We start from the raw sequence: 26,586 nt of genomic DNA, 5'->3' as shown, positions 1-26,586 counted from the left end.
TTTTATTTTTAAAATTTTCAAACAGGGTCTTGCTGAGTCTCATTAAGTTGCTGAGGCTGGCTTTGAACCTGTGATCCTCCTGTCTCAGCATCCTAAATTCTGGGATTACAGTTTGCACTACCGACGCCCAGCTAGCAGTGTACATTTATATGAACTTTTATAACTTTATCCCTCCTTCTCCTCTCTCCCTGTCTGGCATATAGCTGTTTCAATTTACAAAAGATAAATCTGTGCCAAGAATTCAACTGGACACGCACTAAAATTGCTTTCCTCTTTGTGTGTACCATGGAACGGGGAAGTCAGCTTTCCTTGGCATCTTGGAAGTCAGTTCACATAAACTTCACAGACCTTATGGACATGGGTCTTTCTTTAGCAGTGGCAATGGGTTTTAAAAAATTGGGCCATGTTATAGTTAGGAGAAAGCGTATTGTGAACTTACTTTTTTTCCCCTAGGGTTACTGGGAATTGAACACAGGGGTATGCCCCTAGTCCTTTTTATTGTTATATTGTGAAACAGGGTTTTGTGCTGGCCTTAAACCTGTGGTCCTCCTGTGTCGACCTCCTAAACTCTGGGATTACAAGTGTGAACCCAGATCCTCCTGTCTCAGCCTCCCAAATGCTGGGATTACAAGTGTGCCCGGCTGCTGAAGTACTCTTTAATGAGCCTTATTTTCAGACAGAATGATGAAGTCAACCAGCTGCTCTTCATATGGGTTTCATAGTAAATCCTTCAGAGAATAAAGAGAGAAGGCAAACCATTTCTCCTCCTGGAATTTCTCCTCACTGTTTTTCTTTTCGTAAGGTTATTATTCTAAGATATGGGTATAAGACATTATAAGCGATAAGGGGCATCATGTGAGGGAGGAAATCAGCTATTGGACCTAAGCAAACTGTTTAGAAATCAGAAAGCAGATCCTGGGGCAGGATCCTGGGGCAGGGTGGGACGCTGTCACACACAATGCCACTTCCTCAAAAGCAGGAATGGAAAAAAAAACAGACACTTGGCTGCAGGAGCGAGCTGGGCCTTGGCCTTCGCTTTTAATGTCTTTAAAGTTGGGTATCCATCAAGTGCCTTTTCCAGAATAGGCCAAGGAGGACAAGTCCAGGTGGGTTTTTAAGGCTTGGGTCAGCTCTGTAGCCAGCAGCTCGTGCAGGGACACCCCGTCGTGGGAGTACACCCAGTTTCTCCCCGTCCAGTCATAGCGCTTGGGTCCACTGGAAGACAAAACAAACACACAGTAAGTGCACAGGGCACTCTTATTTTTTTTGCGGTACTGGGAATGGAACCAAGGGGCATTCTACCTCTGACCTACTGCCCCAGCCTTATTTTTTATTCTTTTTTTTTTTTTTTTTTTTGGTGGTACTGAGGTTCCTGGAAACCCTTCTACCTCTGGGCTATACTCCCAGACCTATTTTTATGTTTTTATTTGGAAACAGGGTCTCTTAAGCCAGTGAGGCTAGCTCCGAACCAGTGCAATCCTCCTGTCTCCGCCTCCCAAGGGGATTACAAGTGTGCGCCACCACGCCCGGCTATTCTTTATTTTTGAAACAAGGTCTCACTGAGTTGCAAAGGGCCTCACTAAGTAGCTGAGGCTGTCTGTGAACCGTGATCCTCCCGTCTCAGCCTCCCAAATGCTGGGATTACAAGCGTGCGCCACCACGCCCGGCTAGCACCAGGCACTCTTGCAGAGAAGCTCTGTGGTATGGTTGGTTTGGACCTGAAAGGTCCCTGACAGCCATGTGTTAATGGCTTGATGCCATTAGAAGGAAGCGGTGGAACCCTGAATAAGTGGGGACCGGTAGAAGGAAGCTGAGTCACTGAAGGGGACTCTGGGGCCCTCGCCCCCTCCCTCTCTCTCTCTCTGTCTCTCTCTTTCTGCTTCCCAGACCCATGAGGCGAGCAGCCTCCTCTACCATGTGCTACAGCCAGGATGTCCCACCTCCCCACAGACCCAAAGCGACAGGGCCAAGAACCAGGGACCGAAACTGCCAAAACCACGAGCCCAAATCAGTCTTTCCTGTTTGTAAGTTTATTGTCTTTCTTAGGGATTTTGTCAGTGAAAGAAAGCTGGCTTAACCCACAGATTCCACAAAGACAGCCACCAAGAAGCTAATTGGTATGTGCTATGTAACAAGGCATATATTTGATTTTTTTGACTTAGGGTCTTTCTATTAAAGGATACTCCATCTACCTATCCTCTGGAACAATTCACAGAATGATTCTCAAGACCTGGAGATCTATTATTATTCTTTTTTTTTTTTTTTTGTACTGGATTTGAACCCTGGGGTGTTCTATCTTCGAGCTATACTCCCACCCCTATTTTATTTTACTTCTTTGACTTTGAAACAGGGTTTCACTACGTTTCTGAGGCTGGCCTTGAATCTGTGATCCTCCTGTCTCAGCTTCCCAAGTACTGGTGGTGCTGGTGCACGGCCACGCCTGGTTTGACTCTTCTTTATGCATTTCCATGCACATCACCTTCTGATACGACTTCAGTCTGATACTGGCTATCTTAGAGCAATGCTTATAAAGTGATGGCCATTTTAGTGCCACTGACATGATTTCTGCCTTACCTATACTATCATTAATTATTATTAATTGATAATAATTATTAAAGATAGCCGGGCGTGGTGGCGCATGCTTGTAATCCCCGCGCTTGGGAGGCTGAGACAGGAGGATTGTACAGGTTCGAAGCCAGACTCAGCTACTTAGTGAGACCCTGTTTCCAAATAAAATATAAAATAGGTCTGGGAGTATAGCCCGGAGGTAGAAAGCCTCTGGGTTCCACCCCCAGTATCACACACACAAAAAAATTATTAAAGATTATTAATCTTAGACTCTGAATCTCCAAAAATGTGTGTTAAATTTTCTTCCTTCCTTCATTTCTTTTTCTTTCCCTCCATGCCATTCTTTCTTTTCTTGGCACTACGAATTGAACTCATAGGCATTTTACCTCAGAGTAACACCCCCAATACCTAATTTATTATTTATTTTTTTTATTTTTTTGGTGGTACTAGGGGTAGAACCCAGAGGCTTTCTACCTCCAGGCTATACTCCCAGACCTATTTTATATTTTGTTTGGAAACAGGGTCTCACTAAGTTGCTGAGAGCCTCACTAAGTACCTGAGGCTGGCTTCGAACCTGTGCGATCCTCCTGTCTCAGCCTCCTAAGCATGGGGATTACAAGCATACACCACCACACTCGGCCCCCTAATTTATTTTGAAACAGGGTCTCACTAAATTGCTGAGAGCCTTGCTAAGTTGCTGAGGCTGGCAAACCTGTGATCCTCCTGTTTCAGTCTCCTGAATAATAGGATTACAGGCATGCGCCACCACATCCAGCTAAACCTCTTTTCTTTATAAATTAGTTGTCTGAGGTATTTCCTAATAGTCACATGAACCTGACTAATACACTGTATCTGTGTAGACAAAAAAAAATTTTTTTTTTCTTTTTGCGGGTCCGGGGATGGAACCAGGGGCATTCAACCTCTGAGCTACACCACTTGCCCTATTTTTTTTTCCTTTATTTTGAAACAGGGTCTTACTAAGTTGTGGAGGGCCTAAGAAGCTGATGTCCACAAACCGCTATCCTCCTGTCTCAGCCTCCCGAATGCTGGGATTACAAGTGTGTACCACCACACCTGGAGTGGGTAGACAAATTTGTTGTTGGTTTTTGTCATGACTTGTTATACTGTACCTACATGACATAAGTACTAAGGTCCACCTTGCATGGGCCAGTGATATGAGTGGACATAGTAGCAGGTAACAATGATGCAAAGCACAGAATACCCTGGGAGCCCGTGGCAGGGGCACCTGCACCCCCTGGGGACTCACGGGGAGCCTTTCTAAAGACAGGCTGGAAGGAGTCTGCCAGGGAGGGAAGCTGATGTGAAACTACTCTTAGGGTTGTAAAATATCCAAGGGTTGCCAGGCGTGGTGGCGCACGCTTGTGATCCCCGTGCTTGGGAGGCTGAGACGGGAAGATCGCACAGGTTCGAAGCCAGCCTCAGCTACTTAGTGAGGCTCTCAGCAACTTAGTAAGACCCTGTTTCCAAATAAAATATAAATAGGTATGGGAGTATAGCCCAGAGGTAGAAAGCCTCTGGGTTCCACCTCCAGTACCACCAAAAAAAAAAAAAAAAAAAAAAGGAGACCCTGTTTCCAAATAAAAATAGTATAAAATAGGTCTGGGAGTGTAGCCCAGAGGTAGAAGGGTTTCCAGGAACCCCAGTACCACCAATAAATAAATAAATAAATAAATAAATAAATAAATAACAAAGAGACCAATAAATAAATAAATAAATAAAGAGTAAGAACCGGGGGATGGTGGCACACACTTGTAATCCCAATATTTGGGAGGCTGAGACAGGAGGATTGAGGTTCGCAGCCAGCCTTAGCTACTAAGTAAGGCTCTCTGAAACTTAGTGAGGCCCTGTTTCAAAATAAAGAATAAAAAATAGGGCTTGAGGGTGTACCTCAGAGGTAGAATGTCCCTGGGTTCCATCCCCGGTAGTGTTTACAAAAAAAAAAAAAAAAAAAGCAGAGTGAAACAGAACATTCCTTGGTTTTCTGTACTGAGTTAGCTATCAGCATGAGGAACATCCCCACCTTGTCATACCACCCAGGGCTCTGAGCCCAGGTGCTAACACTCAGGTGCCCCCCTAGCTCTTCTGTACTCCACCCTACAAGCTCCTCAGGGTAGGCCTGGTGGCTAGGAGATGCTGCTAATTCCACTGGACCTGAAAAGTTGGTAGTGGGAAAAATGAAAGAGAAAAACCAGAAATCTATCCATGTGAAAAATATTCTGGGCTAATTTGGAAGAGCTGAGAGGGAAAAGGAAACAATTAGTTTTTTGAACAACATAGTATCTTTGATAGTCAATGGATGCTCAGCATAGTATATGAATTACAGATTTTTTTTTTTTTTTAAAGTACACTTGAGCCAGGCCTAGTGGTGCAGGCCTGTAATCCTAGTACTTGGGAAGCTGAAACTGGAGGGTCACAGGTTCAATCAAGGGCTGCCTCAGCAACTGAGCAAGATCCTTAGCTACTTAATAAGATCCTATTTAAAAGAAAAGAAAAGTAAAAAAGAGCTGGGCGTGGTGGCACATGCTCGTAATCCCAGCATTTGGGAGGCCGAGACAGGAGGATTGTGGTTCACAGACAGCCTCAGCTACTTAGTGAGGCCCTTTGCAACTCAGTGAGACCCTGTTTCAAAATAAAGAATAAAACAGAGGGCTGGGGGTATAACTCAGAGGTCGAATGCCGCTGGGTTCCATCCCCAGACCCAGGGGAAAAAAAGGGATCTGGCTTGGAAGTAGAATAGCCTTGAGTTCAATACCTAGTACAAAAAAAAAAAAAAAAAAAAAAAAAAAAAAAAAAAAAATTAAAAAAGAAAAAAAGAAAAGAACAAAATAATACGCTTGGAATCTAGGAAGTTAGACGTTATCATCCAGTAGTATATGCTTCTATGCTTCTGATCCCAGGCCTTTCCGCACCTAGGCAAGCACTCTTCCCCTGAGCTAGCCACCTCTAGCACTTGGTCATAACTATTTTTAAATTGCATATACCAACAGGCTTTCAAAGAATTCCTCATGGTTAATTTGAGCCTTTCCCAATTCACACTCAAGATGTTCTCTTGCTAGTGCTAAAGAGTGGCCCAGGAAGGTTTCCTTGGAGGGCTTTTTGTGGGCGTCTCTCTCTCCCTTTCTTACAACCACTTCAGTAGCGGCCAGACTGAGGAGGGAAGGCTCTCCCCGCGTTCTCAGGCTTTGAGGCGGGCTGGCTGCAACGTGACTTTTATTCCTCTACACTGAGAGCACATCAGTAGAAAGGGCAGGAGGGCTTAGATGCCCTGGAGTAGGGACTTGAGACACTCTCCCACCCCCGCAGGAAATGTAGGCCGATTCTGCCAAGGAAAAGCAATTGACCCTTAGCAGAGGTGCTCAAAACAAACTAGCCATCAAACGTTAACTTGCTTTGAAGACAAAGGGCAACTGGCTCAGATGCTGCAATATTAAAAGGAGCTTTTCTTTTGGCAGTGCTGGGACGGAACCCAGAGCCTTGCACAAGCTCGGCGAGCGCTACACCACTGAGCCACATCCCCAGCCCCTGAGCAGCGATTTACTAAAGAAAAACTGTCTAGCCCAGGTTCTGAACAGTTATACACTTTTCACTTCAGATACTGTTATCATCTGGATGCCTGATGATAGGAGTCAAGTTATCAGCAGGGAGAATCATGATAGAATGACAATAAACTTTGCTGACAGGCTGTGAAACATAAGGAGAGGGTCACTTGCATAGATGGTGACCCCTTTTAAAAGGTCCACAAGGCTGGGCGTGATGGCGCACACTTGTAATCCCTGCGCTTGGGAGGCTGAGACAGGAGGATCGCACAGGTTCGAAGCCAGCCTCAGCTACTTAGTGAGGCTCTCGGCAACTTAGTGAGACCCTGTTTCTAAATAAAATATAAAATAGGTCTGGGAGTATAGCCCGGAGGTAGAAAGCCTCGGGTTACACCTCCAGTACGACCAGAAAAAAAAAAAAAAAAAAAGTCCACAAGAAGCTGGGCATGGGGCCGGGCATGGTGGTGCACGCTTGTAATCCCCGCGCTTGGGAGGCAGAGACAGGAGGATCACGCAGGTTCGAAGCCAGCGGCGCGTGCTGGCTTAGGAGACCCTGTTTCCAAATAAAAATGTAAAAATAGGTCTGGGAGTGTAGCCCAGAGGTAGAAGGGCTTCCAGGAACCCCAGTACCACCAAAAAAAAAAAAAAAAAAAAAAAAGCTGGGCATGGTGGCACATCTATAATCCCGGTACTTAGGAGGCTGAGACAGGAGGATCGTAGGTTCAAGGCCAGCCTCAGCAACTTAGCCAGGCTCTGAGCAACTTAGACCGTGTTTCTAAATACAAAATAAAATATGGCTGGGAGTGCAGCTAGGAGGTGGACCACCCTGGGTCTGATCCTCAGTAACTAATACACACACACACACAAACACACACACACACACACACACACACACACACACAAAGGTCCCACAACGATCCATTTGAACAAATGTAACCATTTCTGATGCTGATTTCTGAGCATACCTGGAGGGAGAGGATAACCAGATCTGCTTGTTGGGGGTCTGCTTGTTGATCACGTAGGTCCCCAGGTCTCCACCGAGTTTCACCGTGAGGACTCCACTCTGCGGGATCAGGTGGAGGAAAGCGTGAAGAAAACAAGGCTCGGTTAGCGCCTCGCCACCATGGCTTTCCATGTACACGAGACACGCACGCTGCATACACCATAAAGAAATGTCTTGGCTTGGGTGGCTCCCGCAGCTGGGAGATGGCTGGAGACGTGGGCCGCCTGCATGAGATGATGAAGACAGCTTCGGCCTCACGCTCCACGTGGTGCCAGGTGGTACCCAAAGCGACGTGCCAGGATGCTCGGCAGTGGCACCAGGGCCGGTGGTCGAGCCCCCTGGCCGCTCCTGCCTCGCTCCCATCTTAGGGGAAGTCTCCTTCCAATAGCCGGTCTCTAGGGAGTAAACATTAAGCCCTGGGTGATTGAAAGAAGCACTGGGACAAGATACCTAACTCAAAATTTCTAGGAGCATCATGAAGTTCAGAGAGCAGATCTGGGGCCTTCTGTTATTGCAGAAGGTTGTACTTCCCATGATTTACTTATGAAAATTATAAATATACTTTCAGGATGTATCTTATCATATGTCAAACTGACCATTATTACACTGATTTGTTAATAAAGGTACTAAAAAGTTGGTTTAAAAAATGTCTTTATGGGGCTGAGATGTAGCTCAGTGCTAGCCCATGTGATTAGTATGCCTGAGGTCCTGGGTTCAATCCTCAGCACCCAAAGTCTTCAATTTAGCTTTTTTCTTTTTTTTGGTGGTACTGGGGGTGGAACCCAGAGGCTTTCTACCTCTGGGCTATACTCCCAGACCTATTTTCTATATTTTATTTGGAAACAGGGTCTCACTACGTTGCTGAGAGCCTCACTAAGTAGCTGAGGCTGGCTTCGAACCTGTGCCATCCTCCTGTCTCAGCCTCCCAAGAGTGGAGATTACAAGCGTGTGCCACCACGCCTGGCCAATTTAGTATTTAGAAATAGAAGAATGAAACCGGGTGTGGTGGCACACACTTGTAATCCCAGTACTTGGGAGGCTGAGACAGGAGGATGGCACAGGTTCGAAGCCAGCCTCAGCTACTTAGTGAGGCTCTCAGCAACGTAGTGAGACCCTCTTTCAAAACAAAAAATAAAAAAGGGCTGGAGTTATAGCTTGGAGGTAGAATGCTCCTGGGTTCCATCGCCAGTAAGCCCTTCACCCACACCAAAATAAAAAGAAAAAAAGGAAAAGAGAAAGACAAAAAAAGAAATAGAAGATGGTAGCCAGGCAGGATGGTGCATGCCTGTAATTCCAGGACTTGGAGTCTGAGACAGGAGGATCGCAGGTTTGAGGACAGCCTCAGCAACATAGTGACACTCAGAACCTAAAAAAAGAAGCCGGGTATGGTGGAGCACGTTTGTAATCCCAGCTTTTGGGAGGCTGAGGCAGGAGGATCATAGTTTGTGGGCAGCCTCAGCTTTTACTTAGTGAGGCCCTTTGCAACTCAGGGAGACCCTGTTTCAAAATAAAAAATAAGAAATAGGACTGGGGCTGTAGCTTGGAAGTAGAATGTCCCTGGTTTCCATCCCCAGGAACACACACACACACACACACACACACACACACACACACACACACACACGGCTGAGTGTAGCTCAGAGGTAGAATACCTTTGGGTTCGATCTCTAGTATTACCAAACAAACAGGGAGATAATGTAGAAAAAAAACCCTTGTTCTCAGGATTAATCACAACAATGTTTGCATTTCCTGGTGTTTTTCCTGTTCCCTGTGAGGCCCACCAGGTGGGATGCTTATGACCCGGCGGTCTGAGGGCTGGCACAGGGGACTGCTGGCTCAGGGCCCTCGGCCACCAAGCAGAGCACACAAGAGCTGTTGGCCGCCGCCTCCTCGCACCAGCTCCATTGGTGGAGGGCAGTAACTCCAGCCCAGGTCTCTTATTTCCAGACCTTCCCACACATCTAACAAGCATCGCTGACACTGCTGTAAGAATCTGTTTTCCTCTAAAGAGCCTTCAGTTCTCAAAAGACTATTTGGCCCATTTTTCTCCAATAAATGCTCATTTAAATTTGAAAACACTCTTTCAACAAAAGAGCCCTTTACTTCCAAAGCCACTGGACTCTTTAGGATGGGCTAGATATGAAAGGAAGGGCGCGATAGGCTAGGTTCACTGTTTGGAAATGAGCGGGTGCAGGACTTGCCCAGAGACAGGTCTCTGCAGCCTTCTTCTGCGCATGCCCGAGCACTCAGCACCAGCCAGGGGCCCCTGACTTATTCCCGCAATGCACTGCACAACCTCTCCCCCCGCCATTTTTATGCTTTCAATCCCCAGTAGCCCCCCCCCCCCCCATTTTTGTGCCTGTATGTGTGTGGTGGTGGTGGTGATACTGGGGATTGCACCTAGGGGACTCTGCCACTGAGCTACATTCCTACATCCCCAGACTTTTTTTTTTTTTTTTAATTGATACAAGGTCTCATTGAGGTGCCCAGGCTGGCCTCTAACTTGCGATCCTCCTGCCTCAACCTCCTGATCTCTAGGATTACAGAGGCCTGTGCCACCATGCCCAGATTATGTATGTATGTATGTATGTATGTATGTATGTATGTATTTATTGTTGTAGTCCTGGGGATTGAACCCAAGGGTGTTCTACCTCTGAGTCCTGTTTTATTGTTATATTTATTTATTTATTTGTTTATTGCGGGTCTGGGGATGGAACTCAGGGGTATTTGACCTCCAAGCTACACCCCTGCCCTACTTTTTATTCTTTATTTTGAAACCGGGTCTCACTAAGTTGCAGAGGGCATCACCAAGTAGCCGAGGCTGGCTGAGAACCGCGATCCTCTGGTCTCAGCTTCGCGAATGCTGGGATTACAAGCGTGCACCACCACTACCGGCTTTTTATTGTTTATTTTTGAAACAGGGTCTCACTAAATCGCAAAGGGCCCTGTGTTGCTGAGGCTGGTCTTGCATCTGTGATCCTTCTGTTTCAGCCTCCTAAGTATTGGGATTATAAGTGTGCACCATGACTTATTTATTTTCAAATTGACAAATACAAATTGTATATATTTATGACAGTATTCTGTGACTCAGCTGTTTTTTTTTTTTTTTTTTTTTTTTTTTTGGTGCTGAGGACAGCTGCCAGCCTCATACATGCTAAGCACAGCTCTACCTATACTCTTGGCTCTTAACTGAAAAAAAAAATTTTTTTTTTAAAGAATAAGAATTAGACGTGTTTGGCACCTTCATGCTTTCAGCAAAATATGGGATGGATAGGAAAGGACATTCTTGGGTGAACGAAAGAGCGGCCTGCTGGTGACGCGGTGGACGCCGGCCTGGTTCTGCCTGCAAAGCCAAGGGCAAGGCTGCCCAGGTGGAAATCTCAGCTGCGACTCCCACCAGCCTGCTCACCCCAGGAAGCCGAGTGCTTCCCTAGGAAGCTGGAGCTCTTCCAAGGAACAGCGGAGGGGAAAGGAGCGTGAGGGGCACCAGGGAACCTCCGCGCTTTGGGAACTCTAAGTAGACCACGTGAGGGCCTTCTAGTCATTATTATTATTCCTTAGGCAGTCTATTTTTGGAGTGTGGGCACACTTAAGTGCAATGGAAGTGGAGATGAGCAGTTACTGAGACACAGGATTAGCCAATCAATACAGACCCTGGCTCCAGCCAATCAGGACAGACCCTGGCTCCAGCCCATCAAGAGAGGCCCCGACTCCAGCCAATCAGGACAGACCCTCAGCCTGCCAGTAAGGCTTAATAACTCTAGCCCTGCACACATGGGCACAAAAAAGACTTTTAAAATGTAAGTAATTAAAAATTAATAATTAAAAATTCTTGGTGCTGTTAGGGGTGGAACTCGGGGCATTTTGCCTCCAAGCTGCACTTCTAGCCATATTTTTTTTATTTTTATTTATTTTTATTTTTTTGGTAGTACTGGGGATGGAACCCAGGGGCTTTTCTACCTCTGGGCTATACTCCCAGACCTATTTTATATTTTATTTGGAAACAGGGTCTCACTAAGTTGCTGAGAGCCTCACTAAGTAGCTGAGGCTGGCTTTGAACCTGTGCGATCCTCCTGTCTCAGCCTCCCAAGCGTGGGGATTACAAGCGTGCGCCACCACGCCTGGCTCATATTTTGTTTTGCTAAGTTGCTGAGGCTGGCCTCAAACTTTCCATTCTCTGGTATCATCCTCCCAAGTACAGTGACTGTTGTCATTAGTTCATTTGTAGAAATAGGCGAATAGGAGGTTAATACCGAATCTGCCATACATGTGACCTCCTATTAAGGAATAAGACTCCTGAATTATGAAGCACTTTACCTTTCCTTTCGGTACTGTGCATTGAAGTAGGGCCCCTTGCAAGGTAAGTATGTGCTCTGCCAGGGAGACATATTCTCAGCCCTATGCCTGCTTGCTTCCTTCCTGCATTTATTTATTTTGGTGTAGTATTGGGAGTTGACTCTAAGCATGTTCTACCTCTGAGCTACACCCCCAGCCCTTTTTATTTTTTATTTTTTTGAAGCAGGGTCTTGCTAAGTTACTCTGAGCTGGCTGGGCACCTGCGATTCTCTTGTCTCAACTCCTGGGAGTACTGGGATTATACTATTCAATACTAACACTGAACCAACTTTTATGAAGCCCCTGCGTACTCAGCCTTGTTCTAGGCACTGGGATCAAAGACTACACAGTGTCCCTGTTGTCAAGGAGCCCAGGCTAGTCCTGGAAACATATGTATAAACAGTCAGTTATACCAAGGGGGAATCAGTGCTCAACAGATTCTTCAGAGTGTGGGGAAGCCAGGAAGGAAGGGCGGTGCCCGCAGCACTGAGGGCTCTGCAGAGCAGGGGGCTTCCAGCTGGGCCCTGAGGGCAGGGAAAGGGTGCAGCCCAAGAAGCTTAAGTAACGAAGTTATAGATATTCTACTGTCCAGACTGTACTCACCTTCTATGGGAAATACATAAGTGAATATACGAGTTCCTAAGGAACTCTGATGAGGAATTCACACCACAGGATGGATAGTCAGCGTTGCGAAGTATTTAATCACAAGTCCAAGTCCATCATGTAGAGGCAGCCACTAAATACCTTTAGCTTTTTAAACCTACACTTGACAATTTGCTAATGAGTAAACTGTTAGAAATAATTTTTCCCTGGTGAGCAGAGTGATATTCAAGGTATCTGGATTGACTAGAAAACTATAAGGCATCTTGCCAGGCACGGTGGCACACACCTGTAATCTCAGTACTTGGAAGGCTGAAATCAGAAAGATGGTAGGTTCAAGCATCAGCAACTTAGGCCCTCAGCAACCGAGTGAGATCCTGTTTCAAACACAAAAGCTAAAAAGGGCTGCGGATGTAGGTCAGAGGGAGAATGCCCCTGGGTACCTAGTACCTAATAAAGAAAAGAAGGAAAAGCCGGGCGTGGAGGCACACGTTTGTAATCCCAGCATTCGGGAGGCTGAGAATGGAGGATTGTGGTTCGCGGACAGCCTCAGCTACTTAGTGAGGCCCTCCGTAACTTAGTGAGACCCTGTTTCAAAATAAAGAATAAAAACCATAAGCCGGGCATGGTGGCACACACTTGCAATCCCCGCACTTGGGAGGCTGAGACAGGAGGATTGCACAGGTTCAAAGCCAGCCTCAGCTACTGAGTGAGGCTCTCAGCAACTTAGTGAGACCCTGTTTCCAAATAAAGTATAAAATAGGTCTGGGAGTATAGCCTGGAGATAGAAAAGTCCCTGGGTTCCACTACCAGTATCACACACACACACACACACACACACACACACACACACACAAGGCAGAAGGTGTAGCTCAGAAGCCAAATGTCCCTGGGTTCCATCCTCAGATTTGGGAAAAAAAAAAAAGAAAGAAAAGAAAAGAAAAGAAGGAAAAATATAAGACACATCTTCCCTGGCAGGAATGTATTATAGATGCTTCAAAACCTAGTAGCCTAACACTTGCTAGACAGTCTAGGGACAGGATTCAGGAAGGTTCTGTGACTCACCACTGAGCTGAAATTTTGTCATTGGATTCAACAAGGTACACGGAATCCAGGCCCCAGCATATAGAAGGTTGGCACGTTGGCTTCCTTCTTTCCTTCCTTCCTTCCTTTTTTATTTTTTTTATGCTAGAGGTTGAACCTGGCACCTTTTGTGTGCTAGGCAAGCTCTCTGCCACCAGGCTACATCCCCACCCCCGGCACATTTGCTTTTAATGAAACATTCCTGCAAAGTACCTGGGTCAAGCTGCGGCTTCACCAATCCTTTCAGAACAGGTTGTATGACTGTTTTTGTGGCTTGTTAGTCAATGTTTACATGCATGAGCAGAGTGCAGGCTGGGCCTTGTTTTCCCTGTAGTTACAGCCAGGGGTGGGAGGCTGGGGAGAGGAGGCCTAAAACTCCACCACCTCTATTCATGGTGTGAATGGTCAGGTTGGTGGCTCCTCCATAAACAGCCCAGCCCTGCAGGGATGTCTTCAAAAGCACTTGAATTTCTTTTTTTCTTTCTTTCTTTCTTTATCTCTTTCTTTTTTTCTCTTTCTTTCTTTCTTTCTTTCTCTTTTGGCAGTACTGGGGATTGAATCCAGGGGCATTCTACCTCCAAGATATACCTCTAGACCTATTTTTTATTCTTTATTTTTGAAACAGGGTCTCCCTAAGTTGCGGAGGGCCTCACTAAGTAGCTGAGGCTGGCCGTAAGCCTGCAATCCACCTGTCTCAACCTCCCAAGTACTGGGATTACAATCATGGACCACCATGCCCGGCTAGCACTTTAATTTTTATCTATTCATTTATTATTTTGTTTTTGTGGTGATGGGGATGGAATCCAGGGCCTCACTCAGGTTAACCAAGTGCACTAGCACTGAGCTGTACCCCCACCCAGCTTTATAAGCTCTTTTAAAGCTCTGCCCCAGCAATGCTGCATTTTCTGTTGCTGACAGCAATCCCTGAATCCATGTAAAGGGATTTTATCTTTTGCTGTGCAGTTACTTCAATTTTTTTTTTTTTACCAAGTTCCTTACAACCCGGCCTGGTATTCTCTCCCAGACTTTGCTACCAGCTCTATCCTACAAAGTCTCTTCTCTATCCAGTGGTCCCACAAGAACATCCAACACCATTTCTATCACTGCAATCTGACAGATGATTGACATAATTCTAGGAGTCAATCCAAAATGCACTCTTCATGACATTTCCTGGTATTAATTAATTTCTGTCTAGAGGATTAACCTCTGTCGAGGAGGAGGAGGGAGGGAGGAGGAGGAACAGAGAGGGAGGAGGAGGAGGAGGAGGAGGAGGAGGGAGGGAGGAGAAGGAACAGAGAAGGAGGAGGAGGAGGCCCGGGAGGAGGGATTTTCTTCCAACTGAAAAAGGAGCTGCTCTAAGGTCAGAGCAGTAGGTCTAGGCACAGCGCCGCAGAAGTCTGCCCCCTGGTGGCCAATCAGGGGGCAGAAAAATGCACATTTCTTGGCTTCTAGGATCAGGGGCTAATATTTTCATCCAACTTAGAAGTTTTCAAACCAACTGCACATTCAAATCACTTGGGAAGATTTACAAAATCCAGTTCCTGCCAAGATCACACCCTGGCCAATTAAACTAAAAAATGTCTAGGGGTGGGAGCCAGGGAGGTACACTAGAATACCTAGTAAGCTTTAAAAATAGACTGCTCAGGAATGTGCCCTGCCCTGCCCTATCAGGAGTGGGGCGCAGGTCTGTGTGGTCTGAATAACTTCTGAGAATTATCTTGGCTCTGCTTAAGAACTAGTAGTCTAGCTGGGCGTGGTGGTGCATGCTTGTAATCCCAGTACTTGGGAGGCTGAGATAGGAGGATCACGCAGGTTCGAAGCCAGCCTCAGCTACTTAGTGAGGCTCTCAGCAACTTAGTGAGACCCTGTTTCCAAATAAAATATAAAATAGATCTGGGAGTGTAGCCCGGAGGGAGAAAGCCCCTGGGTTCCATCCCCAGTACCACAAAAAAAGAACTAGTGGTCTGGTTCAGTGTTGGCTATGCCAGCCCGCTATGCAAACAGGGCCCTTCCTCCCTGATAAAGCTTGAAAATTTGTATTAATGTTTTCTTTAAATCGTTGGGGATTAAACTCAGGGCTCCTGTATGATAGGCAAGTGCTCTTACACTGAGCCATACCTCTGGGTATATGAAATTTTAACCAAAAATGAGGGCAAGGTAGAGCTGGACTATGTCACTTGAACCCTAGACTTTGGGTCCCACCCACAACCCTATGCTGCCCGATACTTAACTCTGCTGGAGGGGCATTCTCTATTGCAGTAAGCTAAAATTCTCTATTGCAGTAAGGGAGGAAACAGAAAAATTAAAATAAACTGAGCTGTACCCCAAAGGAGACATCATAGTCCTCCAGTGTATAGGGCTTGTCTGCAAGGTCTTCAAAAAACTCTGCCAAGGAGTCCAGGGTTTCTTCTGCTAGTCTTTCATAGGCGGTCTCGTCTAGAGAGCTACAGGGTAAAAGAGAAAACCAACAAGACACGAGATTATCACACTGCGCCATTGTATTAATATCCCCCCCCCCCCCCCGGTACTGGAGGTCGAACCCAAGGGTATTCTACCTCTGAGCTAAACCTCCAGCCTTTTTTTATTTTTTTGTTTTGAAACAGGGTTTCACTAGGTTTCTGAGAGTCTAAGTAGTGGAGTCTATTCTCAATCCTGTGATCCTCCTGTTTTTAGTCTCCTAAGAACTGGGGTTCCAAGTGTGTGCTACCATACCCAGGAACATCAATTTGTTGCATTTATTTTTTTCTTAAAATTTTTTAACTGATGGAAAATATCTACCCATATAGAGTAAAAAGTTAAACAGCTTGAAAGGAGTCAGAAAAGTAAGCCTTTCTTCCAAAGAAGATTCTTCCAATCTCCAGAGGCAGTAAATAACAGTCTTTTCTCTACCCTTTTAGAATTTTCTATTCTTTGAAATATACACTGTATTTTCACTTCGTATTTAGATATGTTTCCATATTAGCACATGTGGATTTTTACTGTTTTTATTTTGTATTTTATGCTATTCATTTATCCCATCCCCTTCAGCTTGGACACTGAGGTTGTTTCCAATTGTTTTGTTAGTAAAATTTATCTTGGGCAAACCACAAGGTGGGAGAAGATAGCTGTATTACAATTTTTTTTTTCTGAAAAAGGATTAATCCAGCATATATTAAAAAAAACTCCTATAAATAAAAAATAAGAATAAAACTCAATAGAAAAATGGGCAGAAGATTTAGAACATTTCACACACACACACACACACACACACACACACACACACACACACACAAAACAGGTCCAAAGGGCCAGCGAGTGTGTGAAAAAGTGTCCAACTTTGTTAATCTTCAGAAAAATGTAAATTAAAAAATAAGATGCCGAGCCAGCTGTGGTGGTGCAGGCTTGTAATCCCAGTACTTGGGAGACTGAGACAGAAGAATCGCAGGTTTGAAGCCAGCCTCAGCAGCTTAGTGAAGCTCTTAGTAACTTGGTGAGACCCTGTTTCCAAATAAAATAGAAAATAGGAGCTGGGCGTGGTGGTCCACGCTTGTAATCCCTGCATTTGGGAGGCTGAGACGGGAGGATGGCGGTTCGCGGACAGCCTCAGCTACTGCAACTTAGTGAGACCCTGTTTCAAAATAAAGAATAAAAAATAAAGCAGGGGGTATAGCTCATAGATCAAATGCCCCTGAGTTTCATCCCCAAACCTGCAAAAAAAAAAAAAAAAAAAAAAAAAAAGAAAAGAAAAGAAATAGGTCTGGAGGTGTAGCCTGGAGATAGAAGACCCCTGGGTTCCATCCCCAGTACCCAGCCCCCCCCCCCAAAAAAAAGATGCCACCAGCATGGTTCAAACAAAGGAGACAGGTAATCAAGAGTTGTCCAGCCAGGCATGGTGGTACACACTTGTAATCCCAGTACGTGGGAGGCTGAGACAGGAGGATCGAGGTTTGTGGCCAGTCTCACTTAGTAAGGCCCTCTGCAACTTAGTGAGACCATGTTTCTAAATAAAGAATAAAAAAAATCGGAGGTGTAGCTCAAACTTAGAATGCCCTGGGTTCAATCCCCAGCACTACACACACACACACACACACACACACACACACACACACACACACACACACAGTTGTCCAGGATGCAGAGTAACCAGAGCCTTCAGATGCTGCTAGCAGGCAAATATAAGCTGTCAAGAGTAGCCTCTAACACTGACCACATTCACAGGTATAGACCCATCAGTTCTGCTCTTGGGGATACACTCAACAGAAATGCATAGCAGGCTCACCAAGAGCCATGTGCTCTATTAACATGTTCACAGCGCTTGTAATCCCCGCGCTTGGGAGGCTGAGACAGGAGGATCGTGCAGGTTCGAAGCCAGCCTCAGCTACTTAGTGAGGCTCTCAGCAACCTACTGAGACCCTGTTCCCAAATAAAGTATAAAATGGGTCTGGGAGGCTGGGCGTGGTGGCGCACGCTTGTAATCCCCGCGCTTGGGAGGCAGAGACAGGAGGATGGCGCAGGTTCGAAGCCAGCCGCGTGCGCTGGCTTAGGAGACCCTGTTTCCAAATAAAAATATAAAAATGGGTCTGGGAGTGTAGCCCGGAGGTAGAAGGGCTTCCAGGAACCCCAGTACTACCAAAAAAAAAAAAAAAATGGGTCTGGGAGTATAGCCCAGAGGTATAAAGCCTCTGGGTTCCACCCCCAGTACCACCAAAAAAAAAAAAAAAAAAAAAAAAATTGTTCACAGCAAGCTGGGCGTGGTGGCACACACCTGTAATCCCAGTGCTTGGGATTCTGAGACAGGAGGATTGCAGGCTCCAGGTCAGTCTGTGATTTACGAAGGTCCCTCAGTAACTTAGTGAGACCCTGTTTCAAAATAAAAACATAAAATAGGCTTGGGGGTGTAGCCCGGAGGTAGAATACTTCTGAGTTCAGTCACCAGTGCCTCCCCCCAAAAAATATTCACATAAGAATAATCCTGTTGCCCCAAACTGGAAACTGTCCCAATACCCATAAGTAATACAGTAGATAAATTGTGATGTATTCCTACAAGAGTGTACAACATGCAAAACAGAATTATCTACAACTAACTCAAGAAAATCGCCACTAAGAAAACAACCCATCAAAAGATGGGTGAGTGAATTAAATAGACACTTCACAAAAAAAGATATTAAAATGGCTAATAAATGTATGAAAAAATGCTCAACATCATTAGCAATCAGAGAGATGTAAATCAAAACTATTCTGATGCCGGGTGTGATGGCACATGCTTGAAATCCCAGCATTTGGGAGTTTAAGACAGGAGAATCACGGTTCGCAGACAGTCGCAACTACTTAGGCCCTTTGCAACTCAGGAGACCCTGTTTCAAAATAAAGGATAAAATATAGAGCTGGGTGTGTAGATCAGAAATAGAATAGCTCTGGGTTCTATCCCTAATACCGCAAAAACAAAACCAAAAAGCAAAAATAAAAAACAAACCACCAAAACAAACAAACAAAAAAATGAAACAAAACCTAATAAGGAAGCCGGGCGTGGTGGCGCACGCTTGTAATCCCAGCATTTGGGAGGCTGAGACCCGAGGATCGCGGTTCGCGGACAGCCTCAGCTACTTAGTGAGGCCCTCTGCAACTCAGTGAGACCCGGTTTCAAAATAAAGAATAAAAAACAGGGCAGGGGGTGTAGCTCAGAGGTCAAATGCCCCTGGGTTCCATCCCCAGACCCGCAAAAAAAAAAAAAAAAAAAAAAAAAAAAAACTAATGAAGAATGGGAATGAACTTACCCTATGATCCAGCTATACCGCTTCTGGGTATCTACCCACAAGAATGGAAACCAAACTACCAAAATAATGCATGGGTATCTATGTTCATAGCTGCACAGTTAAAAATTGCCAAACTATGGAACCAGCCAAGATGTCCATCAACAGATGAATGGATTATAGAACTGTGGTATATGTACACACTGGAATTTTACTCAGACATAAAGAACAAAATTCTGTCATTTGCAGGGAAATGGATGGAACTGGAGAACAGTATGCTAAGTGAGATTAGTCAGTCACAAAAAAGTAAGAAATCGGACGTTCTCCCTAATATGTGGAAGCTTCTAGAGAAGGAGGAGAAACCATAGATGAGCAAATGAGGAGAATGGAGGGGGAAGAGGAAAATTCCCTCATGTACATGATGTGGATTCGCAAACATGCAAAGTCAATCACTAAGCCAGACATGAGAAGGAGGGAAGGGGAGGGAACTGGGGAAGGGCTAATGAGAGATGTGTGCAAGTACACCTCCACCATCTCGTGCTCCATTAAGATCTACGACTACAGTGCACCAATAAAAAAATTAAAAAGAATTTGTCTACAATTATGAAAACAATCGGGACTAATATCATAAATGTAACTGTGATGGAAAGAAGTCACACACAAACATGTTTATCTTGATAATACAATGTATATAATGTAAAAAAAAAAAAACAAAAAAAAACAGGCGAAACTCACCCCTGCTATTGGAAACCTGAATGGCAGATATTTTGAGGGCTTAATGGCCATGAGGAATGGGAGCTTCCTGTTTCTCTTTTTCTTTTTAGGTATTGGGGATGGAACCCAGAGGCATTCTACCTCCAAGCTACACCCCCAGCTCTATTTTTTTTTTAATTCTTTATTTTGAAACAGGGTCTCACTGAGCTGCAAAGGACCTCACTGAGTAGCTGAGGCTGGCTGCAAACCGTGATCCTCCTGTCTCAGCCTCCCAAAGGCTGGGTTTACAAGTACCACCAAAAAAAAAAAAAAAAAAAAAAAAGAAAGAAAGAAAGAAAGAAAGAAAGAAAGAAAATCTGGAAGCAACCTACATGTCCCAAGGGATAGGTTAAATGAATTAGATACATCCATATAACTTAATACTATTTCATTAATAATAACACGGTGGATACTTAGTAATGTGGAAAGGTGCCTACCAGGGTTGCTGCTCAGAGGGAAAACAGCTTCTAGATGGGAATGGGGGTAGAAGAGGATGAAGAAGAGAGAGGAGGAGATCTCTGAGGCAGGAGGCAGTTTAATCTTACCCTGGGTTGCCCAGAGTCCCCAAGTTCCTTAGATGCATTAAGTAGACGCTCTGCTTTTTGACAGTCAGTATCTGGTTGAGGTAGTGGAGGTTCAAACTCTAAAAGCCAAAGTTAAGATGAACATTATGTAACCATTTTTCAGTCTATCATAATCCAGTAACAGGCAGTTTGTATACTGCCACTTCTACATTCTACATGGTTATGTTACAGTTTTGCAAGAATCTATTTTAGGGCCAGGCATGGTGGCCCGCAGGCTTGTAATCCCCGCGCTTGGGAGGCAGAGACAGGAGGATCGCGCAAGTTCGAAGCCAGCCGTGTGCGCTGGCTTAGGAGACCCTGTTTCCAAATAAAAATGTAAAAATAGGTCTGGGAGTGTACTCCGGAGGTAGAAGGGCTTCCAGGAACCCCAGTACCACCAAAAAAAGAAAAAAAAAAAAAGAATCTATCTTAGGAATCGTTTTCACTTTCCTATAATGCATTATGAGTTCTCCCTGTCTTTCTAAGCTTGTGCTACCCAACCTGGTAGCCGCAAGCCATGTGTAGGTGTTTAAATTTAAATTTATTTATTTATTTATTTATTTATTTATTTTGGTGGTACTGGGGTTCCTGGAAGCCCTTCTACCTCCGGGCTACACTCCCAGACCTATTTTTACATTTTTATTTGGAAACAGGGTCTCCTAAGCCAGCGCGCGCGGCTGGCTTCGAACCTGCGCGATCCTCCTGTCTCTGCCTCCCAAGCGCGGGGATTACAAGCGTGCGCCACCACGCCCGGCTTAAATTTAAATTTATAGAGATAATTAAGACAGTTCCTCAGCAGCACTGACCACATTCCACGTAACCTGTGGCCACATGTCGTTCAAGGCACAGATGGCAGGAAGTTTTGGGCGATGCTGCTGTAAGTTATTATGGTGATGCGGTGGTTTATGGGAGGCAGGGAAGCATACCAATACTAGAATTTGACTCTGAAAAGCATCAAAAATAGCAAGGAAGGATAAGAAAGAAGATTGCAGATCCAGTAACTTAGTGAGACATTCAATGACTTATCAAGGGGGCCTGGCCAGAGGTCAAATGCCCCTGGGTTCAATCTCTAGTACCCCCCCCCCAAAAAAAAAAAAGACAGGAAGCTGGGCGTGGTGGGTCATGCTTGTAATCCCAGTACTTGGGAGACTGAGACAGGAGGATAGATCATAGGCTTGCAGTCAGCCTCAGCTACTTAGTGAGGCCCTCTGAAACGTAGTGAGACTTTGTTTCCAAATAAAAAAATAATATAGGGTTGGGGGTGTAGTTTGGAGGCAGAATGACTCTAGGTTCAATCTCCAGCACCAAAAAAATAAAAATAAATAAATAAATAAAAAATAAAGAGATAGCAAGAGGAAGAAGGCTCCAACTGCTGACCGCTGCCTGACAGATCTTACTGGCATGGCAGGGGAGGATGTGACCTGTCGATTTTTTCGGTCCCTCATTGCTGGATGTCCAAGTGATGCAGTCTGAGCTCTGCTGTGCAGAACCCACTGATCATCTGGGGGACAATGCCACGGCCAGAGGACAGCAAGTTGAGAGCAAGGGAAAGAGGCGGTACAGCCAGAGTGGAGAGGGGGACAGGCAGGGGAGGGGAGGTAGAGATGCCGGAGCCAGGCACAGGTGGCCATGAGCCTCAGCAGCGCAGCTGGCCTTCATCCTGGAAGGCACGAAAGGACTTTTTTATTTTTTGTTTTTTGGGTGGTACTGGGGGTGGAACCTAGGGGCTTTCTACCTCCAAGCGATACTCCCAGACCTATTTTATACTTTATTTGGAAATAGGATCTCACTAAGTCGCTGAGAGCCTCACTAAGTAGCTAAGGCTGGCTTCAAACCTGTGCAATCCTCCTGTCTCAGCCTCCCAAATGCTGGGATTACAAATGTGCGCCACCACACCCAGCCACAAAAGGACTTTAAGAGGGTTGGTGATATATTTTTTGTCCTCCGAAGGTCACTGGTTGCCATGGAGGCAAAGGGTCAGAGACTTGACCCAGTAGCACGCTTGGCAAGCCCAGAAAGAAAGCAGAGGGTGCCAGGTTAGAAGTGAGTGGAGAAGAAGGCAGCACACAGGCCGTGTGTTTTTATAGGGGTGGGGTGGATATCAGGGATTTGAACTCAGGGACATTATACCTCTGAGCTACACCCCAGCTTGCTTGCTTATTTATTTATTTATTGCAATACTGGGGATGGAACCCAGGGGCATTCTACCTCTGAGCTACATCCCCAGTCCTATTTTTTATTCTTTCTTTATTTTTTTGGAACAGGGTCTCACTGAGTTGCAAAGGGCTTCACTAAGTAGTAGCTGGGGCTATCCTCAAACCGCAATCCTTCTGTCTCAGTCTCCCAAATGCTGGGATTACAAGCGTGTGCCACCACGCCTGGCTCCTAGCATTTATTATTCATCTTTAAGTAATAAAGATATTTTATATACTTTTTGTATAGAAATTCACATATATTGTCTGGATGGTGATAAAAATGAATTTAAAGCGGATTAGGGCACAACTTGCTTGTCAGGCCCAAAACCAAAAGGTCCTGGGGTCACATGGGATGGCATGTCCCTCTAGAAGGCCACGCCCTTCCCGCTGCAGGAGATTATTAACCGAAGAGGCAGAGGCAGAGACCTCGGGTTATCTCCTCCTTGAAGCTATCTCCAGCATGAAGGTGAAAGTGTGGAAAGCTGCTGCCCTGGCCACCCGTCCCTCAGGACCAGAGGCTGCCTTTGGGACTGGAATGGAAGTCCTTTCAGCCTCTAGGGGTGGGGACCTCAGAGCTACGCTTTTGAAAATCACTTGTATTGGGGCCTGGATGTAGCTCAGTGGCAAAGCGCCTGCTTTGCAGGTGTGGTGCTCTGGGTTTGATCCCCATTTCCAAAAAAGACAAAAATAAAAAAAATAAAAAAAAAAGAACCCCTTTGAAAATCACTTGTGTTGCTTCTGGGTTCTCATGAGCAGCTGGGACTGCAAACTCAAGATCAGACGCCACACACGCTGGACCTCAGAACTGGCCAGTGTGTGGCCACCAGTCATAGCCACTACTGTGTCCCGAAAATATGGCTAGAATGAATGAGGGGCTAGGTTTTAAGTGCTACTTAAATGAATTAAAATGATCAAAGTTATATAAAAACTTTCAAGTATGTTTGAAGCAACTTGACTATGTGAACCATCTTTTTTTGTAGTACCAGGAGCTTTCTACCTCCAAACTATACCACCCAGTCCTTTTAATTTTTTGTTTGGGAACAGGGTCTTGTTAGGTTGCTGAGAATCTTGCTATGTTGCTGAGGCTTTTCTGGAGCCGGCGATCCTCCAGCATCAGCCTCCCAAGCACTTTCATTCAATCTTTCTTTCTTTCTTTCTTTCTTTCTTTCTTTCTTTCTTTCTTTCTTTCTTTCTTTCTTTCTTTTTCTTTCTTTCTAAACAGGGTCTCACTGAGTTACAAAGGGCCTCACTGAGTAGCTGAGGGCAGCTGAGAACCCGGAGCCTACTGTCTCAGCCTCCCAAAAGCTGGGATTACAAGCGTGCGCCATCACACCGCCCGGCCAGTTCTTTTTTTTTTAAACAGAGTCTCACTAAGTTGCAGAGGGCCTCACTAAGTAGCCGTGGCTGGCCATGCACCCTTCCCAAGTACTAGTACTTGGAAGTGTGTGCCACCATGCCAGGTTCAAGAACCATTATTTTATTTATTCATTCATTTATTTTTGGTGGTACTGGGGGTGGAACCCAGAGGATTTCTACTTCCGGGCTATACTCCCAGACCCATTTTATATTTTATTTGGAAACAGGGTCTCACTAAGTTGCCGAGAGTCTCACTAAGTAGCTGAGGCTGGCTTCGAACCTGTGCGATCCTCCTGTCTCAGCCTTCCAAGCTTGGCGATTACAAGCGTGCGCCACCACACCCGGCATGAACCATTATTTATTTTTAACTGCGATTTTTTTTTTGCATGCTGGGAAAGTTAACACTCCATTAGGCTACATTCTTAGCTCCCAATTGTGAATATTATAATATTTTACTGTTGAAATATTTACAGGGAAACTTAGTATCTGAATTGAGATGAGCTGGAAACTAATACGAAGCACTAAAGTCTTTTATATGTTAATCCAACGCAATTCTCAAGGCCAACCGAGCAAAATGGGCGTAACCCTTTAATCTCCCTGCTACAGAAAAACGAAGCGGAGCCTCAGAGAGGTTGAGGGATCCCCCAAGGCAGCGCGGCTCTGCTGAGTCTGAGAGCATGTTCCAAAAGTAACTCCAATTACTTTGCAGCGCCGCTCGCAGGAGGCTTTGAGTTCATAAAAGCCAGGATTGAAAAGGTTATGCGCGTAGCAGATACATATGCATACGCATACACACACATACATGTGCGTGCGCATGCATTATATACACCGCATATGTATTTCTAGATACATGGATTGTGGGATTGGTACCGGGGATTGAACCCAGAGACACTGTACCTAGGAGCTACACCTCCAGCCTTCTTTTACTCTTTATTTCGAAACAGGTCTAAGTCGCGGAGAGCCTCGCTTAGTGAGGCAGACCTTGAACCTGCGATCCTCCAGTTTCAGCCTCCCAGGTACTTGGATTACAGACGTGCACCACTACGCCCGGTTTAAAAAAATCATATATTAATATTGCTTAAATTCTCAGGAAGCTTAGAGCCGGCCACAGCTCCTCAGAACCACCCCGGTGCACCTGCCCCGCCTTCGCCCCTCTGTCGTGTTGCGAGACCAAGTGGCCACTTTGCCACCGGAAAGCAGATGGCGGTGCCCACGGCGCCCGACACGCGCGCGCCCGAGCCCCTACGTGCGCGCACCCGAGTGCCTGCGTGCGTGCGCCCGCCCACCGGCGTGCGGCCCTGGCGGCTGCTGGGCGCCGAGACTCACCGTGCCGCCCGGCTCTCTGGCCGCCGCGGTCCCCGCACGCAGGCCCCGGCGGCCGCACGGCCGGGCGAGCTCCACCGCGCGCGGGGCCCCGCTGCGGGCCTGGGCCGGCCCCGAGGGCGCTGACCCGGGCCGGAGGCCGGCGGCTGCGCGGCGCCCGAGCGTCCACATGCTGCTCCGCGTCTGCTGCCCGCGCCTCCTTCCCGCGCAGGGACGCGGTGGCGACACCTGGTGGCCGTGGGCGGCAGGCGCCCCGGGTGGGCCGGAGCTCAGAAAGAGCGCGCCAAGATAGCATCAGCGAGCACGCGCGCGCGCACACACACACGCACACACGCATGTTTATTAAAGTTTCTACTTCTGTAACGGTTGTGAGAATCAAATAGTCCTTGTAAAGTTCTTTAGATAGAGACTGGTCCCTGTTAAGTGCATAATAACTGTTAGCAATTATTTAATAGATTTATTTATTTGTTTATTTAGGCACTGGGGGTTGAACCCAGGGGGCATTTCTACCTCTGACCTACAACGTCAGCCTTTCGTATTTTTATCTTATTTATTTATTTATTTATTTATTTATTTATTTATTTATTGAGCAGTACTGGGGATGAAACCCAGGGGCATTCTACCTCCGAGCTACACCCTCAGCTCTGTTTTTTATTCTTTATTTTGAAACAAGGTCTCACTGAGTTGCAAAGGGCCTAAGTAGCTGAGGCTGTCCGTGAGCCCCGGTCTTTCTGTCTCAGCCTCCTGAATGCCCAGATTATAGGCCTGCGCCACCATACCTACCTCTAGTTTTAAATTTTGAAACGGTCTAAATTGCTGAATTTCTCATTAAGTGGCTGAGGCTGGCCCTGAACCCGATATTTAATAGGTTTTTAATTTTTTTTTATTTTTATGTAGGTTATAGGTTGCAAACGAATATCAATTGAGAACATTTGCCTGCCATTTTGTGGGGAAGGTGGTGGACAGAGATGAGAAGGAGCAGAAGTTCTTTTTTCCTTTAGAACTCAACTGAGAGGTCAGGGGTCACCTCCCACAGAACCCTCCCAGGGGACCAAACCTCCGTGTTCCCACTGCGTGTCCTGGACACCTCCCTCTGTGTTTCCACAGCCGTCGATGCAGTTGTTAGTTGTCTTATTTACCTAACATGTCCGGCACCTATAGACACTGCTGCGGAATGAATGAGCAGCGAATGAATGATACCCCTGTTAGCCTCCTTCCTCTTCAGGAGAGACTGTCTTGTGACCCACCGTCAAGGTGCAGTGTGGAATTAACTGACACGGAAGGATAATGTTCAGACTAACTTCCCCCTTGTTAGAAATAACTTTTAGAGCTGGGTGTGGTGGCGCACGTTTGTAAACCCAACATTTGGGAGGCTGAGACAGGAAGATCCCGGTTCGTGGTCAGCTTCAGCTACTCAGTGAGGTCCTCTGCAACTCAGTGAGACCCTGTTTCAAAATAAAAAACCGGACATGGTGGCCCACGCTTGTAATCCCAATACTTGCGAGGCTGAGACAGGAGGAT

The 26,586-nt window shown here is 45.9% G+C and overlaps 1 protein-coding gene across 1 annotated transcript; it reads right to left on the bottom strand.

Moving 5' to 3' along the window:
- Positions 1-1,064: 1,064 nt before the first annotated feature.
- On the bottom strand, positions 1,065-25,236 carry FXN (frataxin; the record flags this gene model as incomplete). The annotated part of the gene is made up of 5 exons (XM_080708534.1): positions 1,065-1,215; positions 7,091-7,188; positions 15,470-15,590; positions 20,174-20,271; positions 25,069-25,236. 5 exons carry the CDS (start codon positions 25,234-25,236, stop codon positions 1,065-1,067), a joined length of 636 nt encoding a protein of 211 aa, XP_080564660.1.
- Between the last annotated feature and the right edge of the window lie 1,350 nt (positions 25,237-26,586).

This window comes from Muscardinus avellanarius, assembly GCF_963383645.1.
Source record: "Muscardinus avellanarius genome assembly, chromosome: 13".
Classification (NCBI taxonomy): domain Eukaryota; kingdom Metazoa; phylum Chordata; class Mammalia; order Rodentia; family Gliridae; genus Muscardinus; species Muscardinus avellanarius.
This window is presented reverse-complemented; position numbering and strand designations above follow the sequence as displayed.